General features: G+C 42.8%; 1 protein-coding gene across 2 annotated transcripts; it reads right to left on the bottom strand.

Moving 5' to 3' along the window:
* Positions 1-67: 67 nt before the first annotated feature.
* Positions 68-18,526, bottom strand: LOC139375590 (uncharacterized). 2 transcript variants are annotated; one of them, XM_071117382.1, is made up of 20 exons: positions 18,472-18,526; positions 8,204-8,289; positions 7,987-8,075; positions 7,731-7,845; positions 6,982-7,156; positions 6,769-6,880; positions 6,407-6,513; positions 6,143-6,269; positions 5,832-5,952; positions 4,977-5,062; positions 4,625-4,764; positions 4,417-4,476; positions 4,251-4,314; positions 2,518-2,612; positions 2,173-2,301; positions 1,668-1,782; positions 1,272-1,409; positions 859-1,025; positions 667-749; positions 68-584 (listed from the first exon to the last, which is right to left on the bottom strand). In XM_071117382.1, exons 2-20 carry the CDS (start codon positions 8,212-8,214, stop codon positions 383-385), a joined length of 2,136 nt encoding a protein of 711 aa, XP_070973483.1. In that variant the 5' UTR covers positions 8,215-8,289; positions 18,472-18,526; the 3' UTR covers positions 68-382. The 2 variants fall into 2 exon arrangements, with proteins under 2 accessions (XP_070973483.1, XP_070973491.1); XM_071117390.1 differs by lacking the exon at positions 18,472-18,526 and adding an exon at positions 11,947-12,098.
* Between the last annotated feature and the right edge of the window lie 1,428 nt (positions 18,527-19,954).

Genomic DNA, 19,954 nt, shown 5'->3' with positions numbered 1-19,954 from the left:
AATTGCATTTTCAGTCAACATACCTATGATATGCCTAGGATAGGGCATTTGAAATACAGTAGTTTAGTAAATCGAAGCATTAAAGTATTTTATTGAAAATTATGACAAAATGTATACAAATTAACAGCATCAGGGGTGCAAACAATCACATAATGGAAAGCTAGACAGGCAGGGAGCATAATAAATTCCCAAAACGATGGACAATATTTAGCTAATTTTGACAGCGATGAAATATAACCAATTTTCAGAGCAGCTCTCTGGACCTCGATGAAGACCAAATGCAGCCCATTGGATACAATGAGTTTGACACCCCTGAACTAAACATTGAAAAGTTATGTTGATGGTTGAACAAGATAATAACATTATAGTAATGGATCTTTCTTCATTCCTCCATCCACAGGAGGTTGGGTTGAGGCCACGATTGGGGTGGTTGGAACTTGTTTGGGTCCACAGAGTCTGTGGTCAGAGTGATGCAGACGGGATGTGGGGAGGCCAGTGACAGGCGTGCTGCCAGGAGCCCCATCCTAACACAGCTGTGAGTGTCTCTGCTCTGGAACATACCAGCCAATATCCCACCTGCAAGACTGAGGAGGGAAGAGAGGGGTGTGTGGGAAACCAACATTCACCTATGGAGATTTTTTTTTAAATCCCTAGATAGCTACCGACCTATCTCCGGCTCCTGAGACATTCACCATTTCGGCTGCGGTCTGAGCCAGAGCAGAGTAGTGGACGGCACATAGCCGACCCTTCTGGAAAACAAAAAAACATCATCACCATAATGTTCGGAGATATAACACATATATATATATATATATATATATATATACACACACACACACACACATAGTATCATCTTACCCTTGTTCCTCGCCTAGGCTGCAGGTCTACAGACCCAGCGTTATGTTCTCCACACAGCAGCACTCCCATGGCCCCCAGGGTCACCACCACACACTGCAGGTGGTCCAGCAGGGGGCGTGCGAGAGCCATGGCACAGCTCAGCACTTCTTCCACAGAGCTAGGCAGCACTGACACCACAAGACAAGATCTCATCCTCATTAATCAGACAGGAGTTTGTGCATGATGATGAGCTTTCAAACAAAGACTTCATAGTGTGTGCATTACCTATTATACTAGCCCGGACTATGGTCACTGTTACACCAAGCATAGGAGTTGGCTCCACAGCACAAAGATAGCTGCGTCCAGGCTAAATACATATTATATACAGTAGGCTCCAGAAATGATCTCAGTGCAGGAATTACTGACTATCATACCTGCAGGTGTCAGGAGGCCCAATGCCTTGTTCATGGTACACAGCTCAGCCAGGTTGGGGGAGGTGTAGGCCAGGGCTTTCCAGCTGTCTGACAGGAAAGGCTTGCAGGCCTTGTCACAATCAGTTGGCTCATACCACACTGCAACACAAGTTTATCACATCAGGGTCTGTATTCATATAGCGTCTCAGAGAGGGAGTGCTGATAAAGGATCGTTTTGCCTTTTTAGATCATAATGAAAAAGATGACATGGGGAGGGAGGACCTGATCCTAGATCAGCACTCCCACACAGATTCTTTGTGAATATGGGCCCTGATCACACAGCGATGCACTGATGGTAAGAAAATGGTGATTGATCACTATTGATTGCTGTCAAAGCGTTCAGCTCTATATGCTAACCTGGCACTGCATGCTTCTTGGCGACAGAGCAAACATAGTTGATGGTGGAGACGGGTATATTGCCGTCCAGACACATGAGAGAGGCTGCTGAGAGCTTCTCCTCAAACTGGGACACCTGTATGTAGAGATGGGCAAAGTTGTTATTTTTCAGTGCTATTCTATAAAAAACACAATAATGAACAAGAACATTAGATATGTGTACTTTTATGTGTAGTAAATCAGATTATTTTTTACAGTTTAAATGTAGATGAAGTACCTGCTTCATAAATATTTATTTTTATTAAACCTTTATTTAACTAGGCAAGTCAGTTACATTTTCAATGGTGGCCTACCCCAGCCAAACTCGGACGACGCTGGACCAATTGTGCGCCGCCCTATGGAACTCCCAATCACTGCCGGTTGTGATACAGCCCGGAATCAAACCAGGGTCTGTAGTGACCCCTTCAAGCCCTGAGATGCAGTGCCTTAGACCGCTACGTCACTTGGGAGCCCCAGAAATACTCACATACTGCTCTGTGATTTGCTGGTGAATGTCCATGTCGCCTAATCCCAGACTCAGATCCCCGCTCTCAGTGATTACGGCACAATACGTGGCAGTCCGCTGCTCCTTAAGCACAGCAACACCACTGGTGTTCTAAAGGAAAATCAAAAGAGGAAAGAATGTCATGCCAGAATACTATGGGAGAGAGTGATTCATTCCGCTTTGCACATGGTCACAACATTCAGTTGTTACCACTTATTAAAGGCCCGATTTAGAGTTGAGATAAGTAACTCGCACAACTCTGATTTGAATGGAAACGTGCTGATCTCAACTCAGAACACCTCTCTAAAATCTTCTCCACATACATACCATGTGCCGACAGTAGTTCAGCACAGCATCACTGTGAGAGTCAGTTCCAATAGCTGAGATGAAGAGAGGTCTTTGGCCCATTCTGCTCAGAGAGTCTGGTGGGTAAAATATCACACAAGAAGTCAACATTAAACTGTTTCATTAACCTTTCTTCCACATATAGGAGCTATGTAGACATAATTACACATTATAAACTGGTGGTTTGAGCCCTGAATGCTGAAATCAAATCAAACTTTATTTGTCACATGCGCCAAATACAACAAGTGTAGACCTTACCGTGAAATGCTTACTTACAAGCCCTTAACCAACAGTGCAGTTCAAGAAAGAGTTACGAAAATATTTACCAAGTAGACTAAAGAGACTCTGGGTTCGCGCCCAGGCTCTGTCGCAGCCGGCCGCGACCGGGAGGTCTGTGGGGCGACGCACAATTGGCCTAACGTCGTCCGGGTTAGGGAGGGTTTGGCCGGTAGGGATATCCTTGTCTCATCGCTCACTAGCAACTCCTGTGGCGGGCCGGGCGCAGTGCACGCTAACCAGGTCGCCAGGTGCATGGTGTTTCCTCCGACACATTGGTGCAGCTGGGGGGGATCAATGTAAATAGTCTGGGAAATAGTCTGGTGGCCATTTGATTAATTGCTCAGCAGTCTTATGGCTTGGGGGTAGAAGCTGCTAGGGAGCCTTTTGGACCTAGACTTGGCGCTCCGGTACCGCTTGCCGTGTGGTAGCAGAGAAAACAGTATATGACTTGGGTGACTGGAGTCTCTGACAATTTTTAGGCTTTCCTCTGACACCGCCTAGTATATAGGTCCTGGATGGCAGGAATCTCGGCCCCAGTGATGTACTGGGCCGTTCTCACTACCCTCTGTAGCGCCTTACGGTCAGATGCTATGCCAGGCGGTGACCCAACCGGTCAGGATGCTCTCGATGGTGCAGCTGTATAACTTTAAGGATCTGGGGACCCATGGCAAAATTTTTCAATCTCCTGAGGGGGAAAAGGTGTTGTCATGCCCTCGTCACGACTGTCTTGGTGTGTTTGGACCGTGATAGTTCATTGGTGATGTGGACACCAACGAACTTGAAACTCTCGACCCGCTCCACTACAGCCCCGTCGATGTTAATGGGGACCTGTTCAGCCCGCCTTTTCCTGTAGTCCATGATCATCTCCTTTGTCTTGCTTACATTGAGGGAGAGGTTGTTGTCCTGGCACCACACTGCCAGGTCTCTGACCTCCTACCACTGTTGTGTCGTCAGCAAACTTGATGATGGTGTTGGAGTCGTGTTTAGCCATGCAGTCGTGGGTAAACTGGGAGTACAGGAGGGGACTAAGCACGCACCCCTGAGGGGCCCCAGTGTTGAGGATCAGCATGGCAGACGTGTTGTTGCCTACCCTTACCACCTGGGGACGGCCCGTCAGGAAGTCCATTATCCAGTTGCAGAGGAAGGTGTTTAGTCCCAGGGTCATTGACTTAGTGATGAGTTTCGTGGGCACTACGGTGTTGTACGCCGAGCTGTATTCAATGAACAGCATTCTATGACAAAACATTTATTTGTACTGCTCAAATTACGTTGAGAACCAGTTTATAAACGCAATAAGGCACCTTGGGGGTTTGTGATATATGGCCAATATACCACGGCTAAGGGCGTTGCGTGGTGCATAAGAACAGCCCTTAGCCGTGGTATATTGGCCATATGCCACAAACCCCTGAGGTGCCTTATTGCTTTAAATAACTAACCAGCAAGGTTCTTTCCTACTCCACCAAATGACTGGCAGACACTTCCAGGATTCGTCTGTCCAAACTGTTGAGCAATCAAACAAACCCATGTGTCATTGACATCAATTGAATATTCCAGACATGCAGTAGTAGATGCTTGACATTAGCAGAGTTTGTGTGAACGTACCACCAGCTTATTTGTTTTCCCCTTGGCAATAAAATCCACATTCACACCACCTATGACAACCTGCGATGAAAGAGCCAGTGTTATTGTACAGTAAGCATGTTACACACTGTCCATCAAGCTAAAACTAGAATAAGAAAAATGATGTGCTCTGCAAGACAAGAGTGATTGGTTCATGTGTATTGATGATGAACATATGACTAGTACTCACAATGTTTGGCTGAGAGTCCGAATCTTTCTCTCTCTCCTTTCCGTGAGGAGCAGGTGTCCAAGTCTTCTTCTGCATTCGTTTAGACAGTGCACAGGCTATCTGACTGCCTACCCTGGCATTATTATGAATGAGAGCGATATCTTTGGGAATATCAGATTAAGGGACCTTAATGTAATGATGATACAAACATTCAGTTATACATCGATAAAACAAGTTATAAAAACCACAATTATGTCAGATTATTATAATTTTTTAAACATTTTCTTACACTAAGAATGACTCTGATATGATCCCTCCCTCTCTCTCTGCAGCGTGGTTTTCTCACACCACGTTATTGATCAGAGAAGGATACTAGCCTGGAGGGACTTTCCTCGGGTCAGTTCGTTGACCTTTTGAAGAACGAAGGGCGTCAAATCCCTTCCTCTGATACCTTCAACACTACAGGGGGAAATACGTACGAAGGCAACAGAGAGTTAATCGTGTGGCTGAGGTGAAATGCTGATATTTTTCTTGTCATATCAAGGCAACCAAACAGGAACTCTGATAAGCAACTTCCTGTGTTGTCAGTCATGCAAGCGGCTATCTAAAGATCAGGAAATAACTGTTCAGAAAACTACACCAGCTCATACAGACCATGAAAAGTGCTCAATAAATAGGGCTTTATAGCAATACCTTAGTAGGCTAAAAAACATGAGCTGGCGCACACCCAGAAAAATGTATTTGTGTGGAGGTGCTGACTAACGGCGAATAAACTATAAACTATGAAAATAATGAAAGTCGCACACTCCATATATAAACACCCAGAAATTTAATGGGTATTTACCAGTAGGCAACATACATATCCAAAAACATGTATTAGGGATTTTAAACTGGGTGGGTCAAGCCCTGAATGGTGATTGGCTGACAGCCGTAGTATATCAGGCCATATACCACGGGTATGACAAAACATTTATTTTTACTGCTCTGGTTACGTTGGTAACCCGTTTTTTAATAGCAACAAGGCACCTAGGGGGTTTGTGGTATATGGCCAATATATCACGGCTAAGGGCTGTGTCCAGGCACTCCGCGTTGTGTCGCGCTTAAAGAACAGCCGTTAGTCGTGGTATATTGGCCATATACCATACCTCCTCGGGCTTTATTGCTTAATTCAACTACAGTCAAGTCAGGTGGAGAGATCATAATATGTTACAATGCAGTGTTTTCTTACTTAGCCTCTGCCAGTGCAGCCTGTATAGCGTTCTCAATCTGTTCTCCAGCTGCTGCATGCTCCTTAGGGATGGGCACAGCCAGCAGCAGGCCACTCTGTAGACCCAGGGACAGGTTACCCGCTGTAGGCCAGGGGAAAGAGACAGGTATAGTACATTATGATGCAGTCACAATACATTGTAAGATTTGTCATAAGCATGATATCTTATAATCATGCCTAGATTAACAGCTCAGAATGACCCTGAAATAACAGCAATTTCGAGTCAGTTGGAAAATGTTGCTACTCAGACATAAAATATTGAGCTGCGTCACCAATGAGATCAGCAGCCTCCTCAGCATTGTTGACATGGTAAGGGGAGGTAAACCCACTTTGTGGAGAGAAGAAAGCGGGGAAATTCATGGAGGTCCCAAATGTGGCGACACACACACCCTGTGTCTCCTGAAGAAAACACAATTATTAATAATTATTTGCGATGTAATGGAATCTCTTGCAATGGAATCTCTTGCAATGGAATCTCTTGCAATGGAATCTCTGCATTTGTCCATGTATAAAACCATCTAGCAATTACCACTAACCAAGTACTCCAGGGTGCGGCCAATGTCGAGAATGGACTTCACTCCAGCTGAAACCACAGCAATGGGAGTCCTGCCTAGCTCTGTCAGATCTGCACTGATATCCATACCTGAGAAGATGGTCAGTTAACAATTTCAATACCTTTTGTTGTTTTCTATTTCTGTATCCTAAACATGAAGTCTCCCTGCTGTGTAATTTCACTGAGGCTACAGTAGTGTCCAACCAATAACATTTCACTGAGGCTACAGTAGTGTCCAACCAATAACATTTCACTGAGGCTACAGTAACTTCCAACCAATAACATTTCACTGAGGCTACAGTAGTGTCCAACCAATAACATTTCACTTTGGGATATTGTACTTACTATTCTCTCCATCTCGGTGCACTCCTCCAACACCCCCAGTGACAAAGACATGGATACCGGCTCTGTGTGCTGCTATTATGGTGCCTGAAACCGTAGTGCCACCACAGAGACCCTGGAGAACACACACACACACCGGTAAGCAAGGTATTCAATCTGAATAAGACTGAATGGAGTGGCTTTTCAGTTGTTTGTCCAACCTTGACAGGTGCTCACCTTGCTGATGGCATAGGGCAGGTCTCGGCGGGACACTTTCAGCGACGTCTTACTCCGTGCTAGGTAGTCCAGTTCTTCTGAAGACAACCCCACATGAACCCTGCCCTGGAGCAGCCCAACAGTGGCAGGAATGGCTCCCTCTGTCCTTACTATGGCTTCTACCGCTTTGGCTGTGCTGAATGAGGAAAATCAGTGACTGTTGAAAGCAGTAACTTCTAATACTGAATTAAGGGCGGCAGGTAATCTAGTGGTTAAGAGCGTTTGGCCAGTAACCGGAAAGTTGCTGGTTCAATTCCCTGAGCCAACTAAGTGAAACATCTGGCGATGTGCCCTTGAGCAAGGCACTAATTGCTCCTGTAAGTCTCTCTGGATAAGAGCGTCTGCTAAACGAGGTAGGTACATGTAAGGTTGCTAGAATAAATAAGCTTGATAGTGTAACGGATGTGAAACGGCTAGCTTAGTTAGCGGTGTGCGCTAAATAGCGTTTCAATCAGTGACGTCACTTGCTCTGAGACCTTGAAGTAGTGGTTCCCCTTGCTCTGCAAGGGCCGTGGCATTTGTGGAGCGATGGGTAACGACGCTTCGAGGGTGACTGTTGATGTGTGCAGAAGGTCCCTGGTTCGCGCCCGGGTATGGGAGAGGGGACGGTCTAAACTTATACTGTTACAATAGCATGGATTATATTTTATATCAGGGACTTTCTGTCTAACACAAAGTCCTTCCCATTTTGACATCTTTGCAGCACATACCTCAGGTTGTGTGGGTATGGCATGCCATGGGTGATGATGGTGCTCTCTAGTGCCACCACTGCTCTGTTTTCTGCCAATGCCTGGGATACTGCCGGGTGGACAAGGAAGAGACCATCTGGGGGGGGGGGGGGGGGTTACTTTTTTTGAAATATAAGGAATATAAATATTTGAATCCGACTTCAATATTACAATGAGGGTAAGTTCAAAGTCAAGTCTTTTAATATTTTTGTATTATTATAGCAGGGGCTGACTTTACCATTTTTGCATAATCTCCTGTGAAATGTTGTGATGTCACGTTTTAGGAGTTGTGCAGATACTTCCTTCAGCAACCTCAACTCAGAATATCTAAGGGAAACAATGACAGCAGAATAAACTAATCAGAATTCAAGAATAACATTTTAAAAACAACAACCAAACTTTTGTCAAAATGGCATATCCAAGTAACAGAACAAAACGTAATCACAGGGAGTTACCTTAATTTCATGATGGAAAACAAAACAGATTTCTCAGCCTTGGATTCCCGGGCATCAAAAGCAGCAGTGAGTAGCCAACCAAGTCACTGCAAGGCACACACAATTCACCCATTAAGTAGATTTCCATGCTCTAGTTAGTTGGGATAAAGTAACCCCCCCCCCCCCCCCCCCACCTCCTCCCCTATTGGGGCACACAGCAGTAAATCTACACCCGGAATATCAGTGCTGCCTGCAACATTGTGAAATAAGTGGAGTGTTTTGTATTCTTATCCTGCTACATTCAAGAACTGATTCAAAATAAAGGTATACTTATTCATATTAAGTCATACTGGTAGAGAAAAACCCAGTCAATTGTAACTTAATAGAACTACTACTTTAAAAAATAATTGAGGAAAGGGCTCTGTCAAAGTTAGGGTCACATAATGTATAAAGTTCACACACAAAAAAGGCCTTATTACACATTATAAACTGGGTGGTTCAATCCCTGAATGCTGATTGGCTGACAGCCGTGGTATATCAGGCCCTATACCACCATATGACAAAGCATTCATTTGTACTGCTCTAATTACATTGGTAACCAGTTTATAATAGCAATATGGCACCTCAGGGGTTTGTGGTATATGGCCAATTTACCATGGAAAAGGGTGGTCTCCAGGCACTCTACCGTGCAAAAGAACAGCCCTTAGCCGTGGTATATTGGCCATATACCACACCTCCTCGGGCCTTACCCAGCAAACATGACTGAGCGGGGCCCCTTTGGGGCTGAGATGCGGCTGTGAAATCAGTGGCCCCTCTCGGGTCGATAACATCATGGGCCACCACTGAGCGGTTGGGATTGGACTCTGCACTCTTTAAACACGTACACGAGCCCGCGTTTAAATGTGAACTGTTTTTGAGGGAACTGTCGACTTCACAAACTGACAGGTAAGCGATCGGCTCAGCCATAACATCTGTTAACCGTTTTGTTAATAACTTAGTAAAAACGATACCTAGACTAAAATGGTTTGAATATTTTACCGATGGTAACATTGCTCGTCTGGCAAACAACATTCATTTAGCAAGAGCTAGAATAGCTAACGTTAACTAGCTAGGCTAACGTTAGCACTATGATTAATTATGTAATGTTGGAGCTTAACCGCCACCATAGACTTCTGGTTACTGCCATTACGATTTTAGCTCACGATTAGCATAAAAATACTACACAGCAAAGCCTAAATGGATTAAGATCACTTGGCTAATAAGACTCAAGTCTCAGCTAAGTAACATCTATGAAAGGGGGCATAACTAACTTGAGATAAATGTATACATGTAGTGTAAGGGAGTAAGCTTATACATCTATGTAACTTAATAGGTTGCTATTTTAAGGTTACTGGTTTTGGACTAACGTTACCACAGCTAGCATCTAGAGGTGTGCACTTCTAACCTGACTGGCTAAGCAAGTTAGTTGCCACCATACTTTCCTGTGGTGATATTCAATAGACAGCTAGCTCATTTGGATACAGTAAAATTGTCCATTTAATGTGTAACTGTCTAACTTTTGCAAGGCAAGTAACATGAATCGATCAAATGATGTGTCCATAATTTAGTTGTACCATATCCCGTATACTTAACCCACATTTTTCACATAAACCACACTGGTTCACCTCTTCTTCTTTTCAGATTTGCTGAAACCTACACTGAACCAAAGCCTCAGTCAGTCATCCTCTGAATTTAGTCAGTTTGTCTGAAGCATAATTGACTTGCAGTAGTAATGGCTGTCCAAAGGCAGTTATGTCCGGCAGAAGTTATTGGATGAAACGAAGGCGCACATTTAGAATACTCCAATCGTTTGCCAATTAATCATCTTCACTAGAAAATATTAATGATTCTCAAGTGTTAGAAGACATTCATCCAGAATTGAATCTCCACGAGGAGCCTAATCATGAAGAAGATGATGTGTATCTGGACTGCTTAAGTTATTTTGATAAATCTTGTTGGTGACGATAGTGATGAGACAAGTGACAGCTTTGATGAGGAGGAAGATAATTCCGCAAAGTTATGCAAGGTGTTATGTGAGTGGGCATTGAGAAATTATACACCACAGAACACCCTCTCAGATCTTCTTGGTGTGCTGAAGGAATTCCATCTAAATCTAGGAAGGCAAGCTCGCACTGTCCTACAAACAGCAAAAATAGAATCCAACTTTCAAACCATTAAGGGTGGCGATTATTTACACCTTGGCATTGCGTCTTAAGATAATATCCAGCCGCCACTTAAACATTGCCAACAACACCATTGGCCTCCAAGTGAATGTTGATGGTTTGCCCTTATACAAGAGCTATTCTTTGCAGTTGTGGACAAGTTTATGCAAAATCTCTTGAGAAGGAGCCCTTTGTGATTGGTGTTTTCTGGCAAGAGTAAACCACATGATTTGGGGGAATATTTGTACGACTTTGTGGAGGAGGTAGGGAGACTACAGGAGGGTTTTGATGTGGCAGGGAAATCATTCCTTTACAGTTTGGTTGTTTCATTTGTGATGCTCCAGCAAGATTATTCCATACAATAACATTAAGGGCCATTATGGGTACAGTGGGTGTGAGCGCTGCACTCAGGAAGGGGTCTAATGTCGAGAATCATGACGTTCTGAGATAAAACAGCTACACTCCACACAGATCAGTTTGAGACAGGAAGATGAAAATCACAATAAAGGCCAATCTCCTGTTACCCTGTTGAACATAGGCATGGTCACAACGTTCATTATTGACTACATGCACCCTGTTTGTCTTAGAGTAACTCGGAAGTTGATGTATTTTTAGATGAAAAGGGATTTTTCTTGTAGATTGGGATCTCGGGCAGTGAGCGCCACCTCTGAGAGGTTGGTGTCAAATCAGACAGCACATTCCAATGGAGTTTCAGAGAACCAAGACGACTGGAAGAAATAGACAGATGGAAAGGAACCGAATTCTGCCAATTATTATTATACACAGGCCCTGTGGTGTTGCAAGACATCCTTTCCTTCTCCCACTACGGCAACTTCCCTGCCTTGTGCTGTTACTACTGTGGCTATGCAGATGACCTCAAACACTTCCTCAGTGAGTTTGAGAATTTGTATGGCATTGAAGAGTTGGTCTACAATGTCCATAATCTGACTCTTGGCAGAGGATATGAGGAGGTTTGGGTCCTTAGATAGTGTTGTCTTTTCCTTTTGAAAACTATGAACAAGTTGAAGAAAGTTTGCCGGAAACCACAATTTGTTCACAAACCAATTAAATCACCAAATTACTCGAGAGAACGCTCCCATCCATAAAGAGAACTGAGGAAAAGAAACATTCTCTGAAAAGAAAACACTATATAGAGGCCCAACCATTCCCTCACTCTCTCACTGCACCCAGTTTCTAAAGGCTATATTTGAACAGTTCAGCATTGCCACAACCACTGGGGACAACTGTGTTAAAGGAGACCTGGGACTGGTACAGAACATCCTACGAGATGATCGCACAGGGAGGAGTACATTATTTTCAGGAAGTTCTTGACACTCTTCTCCAGTCCCCTGGATTCAAAAGACATTGGTGTCTATAAAGCATGCCATCCTCAACTAAGAGACCAAGTTCACCACCTATTGGACATTTTGATCCCAATGGGCACAGATTGGGCAGCCACGCCATTGCTACATAATCAAGGTTTAGCGTTTTTTGTTATACCCATTTACTGAATTTCTCAAACTCTTATTTTTCAATTGTCCTACAGAGATCTATATTACTTACCAATGGCCCAGTATCACATTGAAGAGTTTCTGTATCATTCAGTTGGGATTGTTAGTAGTACATGGATACAGGATGCGTACATGGATACGTTATGGCCACCTTAAACCGATCCGAACAAACGCAAGAGAGCTTTAGTGACTCATGAAGTACCTGGTGAAACATGGATTTCATATGAGATGACAACTTTAAAGCACAGCAGGTTCAACCGTGTGTGTCCTGCATGTGGTATGACATTTACACAAGTTGTGGGCAATTTTTGGCTTGCAAGTGCTATAAAAATAAATAGTGGTTATAATTACAGCAAAAGTTATGTGAACCATCTTTACATTAATATTTTTGTGGTCTTGGTATGTATGTGAAATCATTTTCTATTTTCACCAGAACAATCAAGCAATACATTGATTTGGAGCCAGCCCCTCCGAAAAGGCAACAGATGTTTCCAAGTGCAAGAGACCTGTGTCCAGTAATCTGTGCTTCCAGTCCCACCACTACCATTAAGTTTGCCAATACCTTCACCTCCCAGTAACTCTCCGTCTACCAGCAACCCTATGAACAACTCACTTTCTTTGAGTCACCCCCAATCTGCAAGACGCTCTCTGACTCCAAGCAATCCTTTAGCGCCTGCTAGCCACTCTCTGTCTGCAGGTATGTCTTGCAAAAATTCTTTGCTAAGCCGAAATGATAAAAATAACACAATTGGGCTTTAAGTCTCGCTGAGTACATGTGGTCAAAGTTTGTGATTAGATGCTTTCTTGTCAGGTATTGATAGTACTTGGTCAATGCGCTTGAAGAAACTAAGGACAGACTGACAACTTGAGAGAGTGGTGTCAGGTCTCTCGATCAAGTAAAGCAGGAGGTCACTTTATCTGACGACATCAGCCTACCCTTACAAAACTATGATGAACTTGATCGCCTGGAACAAAAAATTGAGGACCACCAAAGTCTAGAAGACTTGGTAAACTCACTCAATACAGTAATTACTTTCTTACTAATAGTGTCTCTTTCCTTTACACATGTAGCTTTTATTGATTTCCCTTGATTTGAAAATGACATATCTGGGGACCATTGGAGGTTATGATGTCCAAGCGACAACAAGAAGGATGATAAGTCATGCTCTGGCAGCTCAACTGGAAAGGCACGAATGACAAAATACCCTTTTACAACCTGGGGCTAAGGAAGGTTGTTGCAGGTACATCCGGTGGAATCTCAAACATTTTCACATTCTTTCGAGCACCTAGACATCCGTGATTTAAATGTTTGAAACTGCAACTGTTTTAACTCCAACTCCGACTATGGCCTGACATGTTAATTATGTAGAATATCAATGTGTCGCCATGGGAACCTTGTTGGCTATAGTAAGCATGACATATGCTGCTTATATGTGGGAGGGAGGGAGGGGGTGGTTTATCGTAGTGTAAAATATGGTTTCTGCCATCTTCCTACTAGACACCCGTTGCTTTCTCATGATATATGGCGATCCTATGATCTGACCCCTATATGTCTGTATGCTCTAGGGTCTTCAACTGGACCTGTCACCGGGTTCACAGAGTCTGGTCATCTTCATATTGCATACCACACCCAGTTCACTGTTACAAATGTGATTTTTTTTCAGATACAGTCAGGAAAAGCCCTATCCAACCCAGGCCTCAAGATGCAACAGTTGAAGAGGAGATCAAGATCTGGTTGATGAACTCACGTGACCGTAGTGGAGGACGCAAGGAGCGGTTTGAAAGACATCTGAGGCAACAGACACAAGACTTTGGGGAAGAGTGAGCTCAATAAATTTGCTATGTGAGAGCTGACTTGACATTAAACTTGGGTCCAGCAACCAAACGTTTAGACGTGAACCTCAAGGACTGGGCTATTACGTACCTGTACACAGACAGCCTCCGGGACAAAGTAGTTCCAGTGTTCGTTCTCTCCACCTTTCCGCCCCTACTCTTTCTCCTGTGTAGCAACATCTCAGATTGTCTTGTGCTCCCCTTGCTCTCGTTCACCCATCTTGTCTGAGACTCGTCTCACACTAACAGAGGTTATAGTTGTAGGTGACTGTGTATAGTTGTGGGTGACTGTGTGGTGCTCACTGCAGAGTTGTCAGTGAGGTGGCCCTTCATCACTCCAACTCATCTGCACTCTAACGGACTGAGAGAGACTAATGGGAGGAGCTAACTACACACTAAGACAAGATGGGTGAAAGAGAGCAAGGGGAGCACAAGACAATCTGAGATGTTGCTACACAGGAGAAAGAGTAGGGGAGGAAAGGTGGAGAGAGAGAACTGGAACTACTTTGTCTCGGAGGCTGTCTGTACAGATACGTATCAGCCTAGTCCTTGAGGTTCATGTCTAAACGTTTGGTTGCTGGAACCAAGGTCAAAAATGGGGATTGTGTTTACATTTTAGCCCCACAGTCAACCTCAGCTTTTTCTGATGTGAAAACAGCCTGAGAAACTAAACTGTCACTCTGTACAGCAGCTGTGAGAGCTATACATGAGAATCAAACATTCTGTATACTCTGTCCAGCAGCTGTGAAAGCTATACATGAGAATCATACATTCTGTATACTCTGTACAGCAGCTGTGAGAGCTATACATGAGAATCATACATTCTGTATACTCTGTCCAGCAGCTGATGTATTTGTAATTATGTGGTGTGGTGTGTCTCTGTATATTTAAACCATTAAAATGTTCATGTTATGTTAATGAAATGTCAGTGTTGTGCATGTTGAAGTTGTAACCTCACTTTGAAAGCATACTTTCTTAATTGAAAATTGTATTGTAATTTTAAGCTAAAGACTCCATTCAAGTCATACTTAAATACACAGAATGTTATGCTTGTTTTTTCTCAGAAAAAATCTTGTATATTCATTTTATTATATTAGCCAATTGTTAGAAAATCTTGCCCTTTTTAATTGTATTTACTTGATATTAACCTAAGACTCCATTCAGACGCTGAGGTACTTACAGTTGAAGTCAGAAGATTACATACACTTAGGATGGAGTCATTGAAACTCGTTTTTCAACCACTCCAAATTTCTTGCTAAACTATAGTTTTGGCAAGCCGGTTAGGATATCTACTTTGTGCATGACAAGTAATTTTTCCAAAAATTGTTTACAGACAGATTATTTAACTTATAATTCACTATATCACAATTCCAGTGGGTCAGAGGTTTACATACACTAAGTTGACTGTGCCTTTAAACAGCTTGGAAAATTCCAGGAAATGATGTCATGACTTTAGAAGATTCTGATAGGCTTATTGACATCATTTGAGTCAATTGGAGGTGTACCTGTGGATGTATTTCAAGGCCTACCTTCAAACCCAGTGCCTCTTTGCTTGACATCATGGGAAAACCAAGACCTTTACGATTTCCTCAGAAAAATTGTAGACCTCCACAAGTCTGGTTCATCCATGGGAGCAATTTCCAAACCCATGAAGGTACCACATTCATCTGTACAAACAATAGTACGCAAGTATAAACACCATGGGACCACGCAGCCATCATACCGCTCAGGAAGGAGACGCCTAGAGATAAACGTACTTTAGTACGAAAAGTGCCAATCAATCCCAGAACAACAGCAAAGGACCTTGTGAAGATGCTGGAGGAAACCGGTACAAAAGTATCCATGTCCACAGTAAAACGAGTCCTATATCGACATAACCTGAAAGGCCGCTCAGCAAGGACGAAGCCACTGCTCCAAAACTACCATAAAAAAGCCAGACTACGGTTTGCAACTGCACATGGGGACAAAGATCGTACTTTTTGGAGAAATGTCCTCTGGTCTGATGAAACAATAATAGAACTGTTTGGCCATAATGACCATTGTTATGTTTGGAGGAAAAGGGGGAGGCTTGCAAGCCGAAGAACACCATCCCAACTGTGAAGCACAGGGGTGGCAGCATCATATTGTGGGGGTGCTTTGCTGCAGGAGGGACTGGTGCACTTCACAAAATAGATGGCATCATGAAGAAGGGAAATTATGTGGATATATTGAAGCAACATCTCAAGAGATCAGTCAGGAGGTTAAAGCTTGGTCACAAATGGGTCTTCCAAATGGACAATGACCCCAAGCATACTTCCAAAGTTGTGGCAAAATGCCTTAAGGACAACAAAGTCAAGGTATTGAGTGGCCATCACAAAGCCCTGACCTCAACCTATAGAAAATTTGTGGGCAGAACTGAAAAAGCGTGTGCGAGCAAGGAGGCCCTCAAACCTGACTCAGTTACACCAGCTCTGTCAGGAGGAATGGGCCAAAATTCACCCAATTTATTGTGGGAAGCTTGTGGAAGGCTACCCATAACGTTTGACCCAAGTTAAACAATTTAAAGGCAATGCTACCAAATACTAATTGAGTGTATGTAAACTTCTGACCGACTGGGAATGTGATGAAAGAAATAAAAGCTGAAATAAATTATTCTCTCAACTATTATTCTGATTTCACATTCTTAAAATAAAGTGGTGATCCTAACTGACCTAAAACAGGGAATTTTTACTGGATTAAATGTCAGGAACTGTGAAAAACGGAGTTTAAATGTATTTGGCTAAGGTGTATGTAAACTTCCCACTTCAACCGTAACTGTTATTTAATATTGACAAAATCTATTGAATTTGAACATGTGGTATTTGTTTATTACATTTTTTGGAACTTAAAATATTGATTTTATACCTCCAGAATTAACAGGTTTACTGCAGCTGTTTGGGTAGAATGCGGGTAATATTTGGGAATTTATCACTAGACCATCAAACTTTCATTTGGACTGTAATTGACCCAACGAGGGCAGGCCAAATAACATAAGGCTTCTTGTGGGCTGGTACTGGGCTGCCCACATTTATTTGGGGCTGAATAAGGGCTGTCAACAATTAGGGGCCAACTATTTGCCCATGAGCAAAAACCCACGGGCCCAGTGCATGTAGCCCAAGCCGGGCCTTTTGTTACAGCCCAAAGTGGACCCCTACGGTGCCAACCTGGGTGCGTTTGCTTAATTATACAAGGGGTGGGTCTAATCATGAATGCTGATTGGTTAAAACTGCATTCCAGCCGGTGTCTATTACACAAATGACCACTTAAATAATAAGGGCTGAATCGTCACAGTTAGCTTTTTATGCTAGACCAGCAGTGATACAGTTAAGTGATAATGCCCGAGAAGCCGGTGTTTGGAGGATCTATTGGCACGGTTGTTGTTCGTCTCAGGACGGCCAACGTGCCATTTTTTAACGGGTTACCAACATGTTAAAATGATTGATATATTTTCATGAACGTTATTGATGAATTTATTCACACTATTTCAGCCTTTCACAAGATATAGTTCTGACACATGCGGTTTCTACCCAAATCCGGCTGGTCATTCGTTCTATTGGTTCGGTTGCCAGAGACGCGACCCAGTCGTTCAGTCTTCATGTTCTGTACCCAGTCGTTCAGTCTTTATGCTCTGTACCCAGTCGTTCAGTCTTTATGTTCTGTACCCAGTCGTCCAGTCTTTATGTTCTGTACCCAGTCGTTCAGTCTTCATGTTCTGTACCCAGTCGTTCAGTCTTCATGTTCTGTACCCAGTCGTTCAGTCTTTATGTTCTGTACCCAGTCGTTCAGTCTTTATGTTCTGTACCCAGTCGTTCAGTCTTTATGTTCTGTACCCAGTCGTTCAGTCTTTATGTTCTGTACCCAGTCGTTCAGTCTTTATGCTCTGTACCCAGTCGTTCAGTCTTTATGCTCTGTACCCAGTCGTTCAGTCTTTATGTTCTGTACCCAGTCGTTCAGTCTTTATGTTCTGTACCCAGTCGTTCAGTCTTCATGTTCTGTACCCAGTCGTTCAGTCTTCATGTTCTGTACCCAGTCGTTCAGTCTTTATGTTCTGTACCCAGTCGTTCAGTCTTTATGTTCTGTACCCAGTCGTTCAGTCTTTATGTTCTGTACCCAGTCGTTCAGTCTTTATGTTCTGTACCCAGTCGTTCAGTCCTTCTGTTCTGCATCTTTGGACGCGACCCAAGCCGTTCGTTCTAAATGGTCCATTTCCATACTGGCTGGTAACGTTCTTATCCCTCGCTTGTTAAGTCAACTACAGCTAATTTACAGTCATGTCAAACAGTGCAGCCAAAATAACGAAGTAGCTGTATATGTTTAAGCTGTTTTCTAGTTATTTATTTTGATACATAACAATGAGCTAGTGATGCGCGATTTCACCTGGCATAGAAAATATGCTCTCTTTTCAGGACACTTGTTCAATATCTAGCCAACAACACAGCTAACTCCTGAATAGAGCCAATGCTAACTAGAGCAAATGCGCTAAAGCTAGTTAGAAACTTCCTTCAAACTGCACGCAGACATACAAATGGTATACACAAGTTAATCTGACTCTGGGGATGTAGATAACGGGTTTCATTGCCAAAATCCCCAAGTATGCCGTTATTATTTAAGGCATATTAATTAATTGATAATAACTAACATATTTGTATACATGGCACTAGGCATTCATTCAATTTCCCATAATTCATATCAGCTCATTACCAACAATACTGCTCTTAATGCTTACCTTCTCCAGTGTGTGAGAAACTCAGGAATGAGACTTTTTCGCCAGAAAAGTGAGTGAACTTTGACCCTGCCATGCCTTTTGTTGACACAGTTTGCTTGCCTTTACCATGAGAACTCTGACCTGTATCTATTCACCCAGTTTCACCCAGTTTGAGTTTATGCAATTGGGAATTAACATGATATGAATAAGAAAACTATATCTTAAAATATATCCATTATTATCAATGCACACAGTTACACAATTTGCTAAGATCAGAGCTACTCTGGTATCAAAAAGTTGAATATACAATGAAACACATGAGTAATTAAATAAAATATGTTTGATTCCATGCAAGCTCATTCTCCCTGCCTCTTTCACTAGGCCTACACAACTCATTTTACACCAACAGGTTTCTGTGCCTGTCACGTGAGTGAGGAGAGACGGACCAAGGCTCAGCGGATGTTGAGTTCCACATATTTATTATAAAGTGAAACTTAACAAGAACAAAACAAATCAATAAACTAACAACGAAACGTGACTACGTGGTGCACATGCACAAAACACAAAATAATATCCCACAAATGCAGGTGGGGAAACAACCTACCTAAATATGATCCCCAATCAGAGGCAACGATAAACAGCTGCCTCTAATTGAGAACCATATTAGCACCCACATAAAAATATCTATACTAGATCACCCCCTAGTCACGCCCTGACCTACACCATAGAGAACTAAGGGCTCTCTATGATCAGGGCGTGACAGTGCCAATATACCACACAACCAATAAACAAAACATACTGACTTGGGCACTTCAAAATCATGGGTTGTGTTTTCAACACCACAATAAATGTCAATCTTGACAAACAGAAAATCATTGGTGTAAAGTACTTAAGTAAAAATACCTTAAAGTACTACTTTATTAGTATCTGTACTTTACTATTTATATTTTTGGCAACTTTTACTTTTAACTTCACTACATTCTGAAATAAAATAATGTACTTTTACTTTTTTTTTACCCAAAAGTACTGGTTACATTTTTACAGGAAAATTCACACTTATCAAGAGAACATCCCTGGTCATCCCTACTGCATCTGATTTGGCGGACTCACTAAACACAAATGCTTCGTCTGTAAATTATAGCTGAGTGTTGGAGAGGGCCCCTGGCAATTCGGCAATAAAAATAAAATAAGACATGGTACCGGCACAGCCAGAAGAGGACTGGCCACCCCTCATAGCCTGGTTCCTCTCTAGGTTTCTTCCTAGGTTCCGGCCTTTCTAGGGAGTTTTTCCTAGCCACCGTGCTTCTACACCTGAATTGCTTGCTGTTTGGGGTTTTAGGCTGGGTTTCTGTACAGCACTTTGTGACATCAGCTGATGTACGAAGGGCTTTATAAATACATTTGATTGATTGATTTGCCGTCTGGTTTGTTTAATATAAGGAATTGTTTTATGATTTATACTTTTGATACTTAAGCACATTTTAGCAATTCCATTTGCTTTTGA

The sequence above is a fragment of the Oncorhynchus clarkii genome, chromosome 2, assembly GCF_045791955.1.
Source record: "Oncorhynchus clarkii lewisi isolate Uvic-CL-2024 chromosome 2, UVic_Ocla_1.0, whole genome shotgun sequence".
Classification (NCBI taxonomy): domain Eukaryota; kingdom Metazoa; phylum Chordata; class Actinopteri; order Salmoniformes; family Salmonidae; genus Oncorhynchus; species Oncorhynchus clarkii.
This window is presented reverse-complemented; position numbering and strand designations above follow the sequence as displayed.

Excerpts from the sequence above, each read along its gene's own strand:
- LOC139375590 (XM_071117382.1), bottom strand. Across the intron at positions 1,410-1,667 it reads CAAGAAGCATGCAGTGCCAG|TGTGGTATGAGCCAACTGAT; the intron begins GTTAGCATATAG and ends CTTGTGTTGCAG. Across the intron at positions 1,026-1,271 it reads GGGCCTCCTGACACCTGCAG|TGCTGCCTAGCTCTGTGGAA; the intron begins GTATGATAGTCA and ends TTGTGGTGTCAG.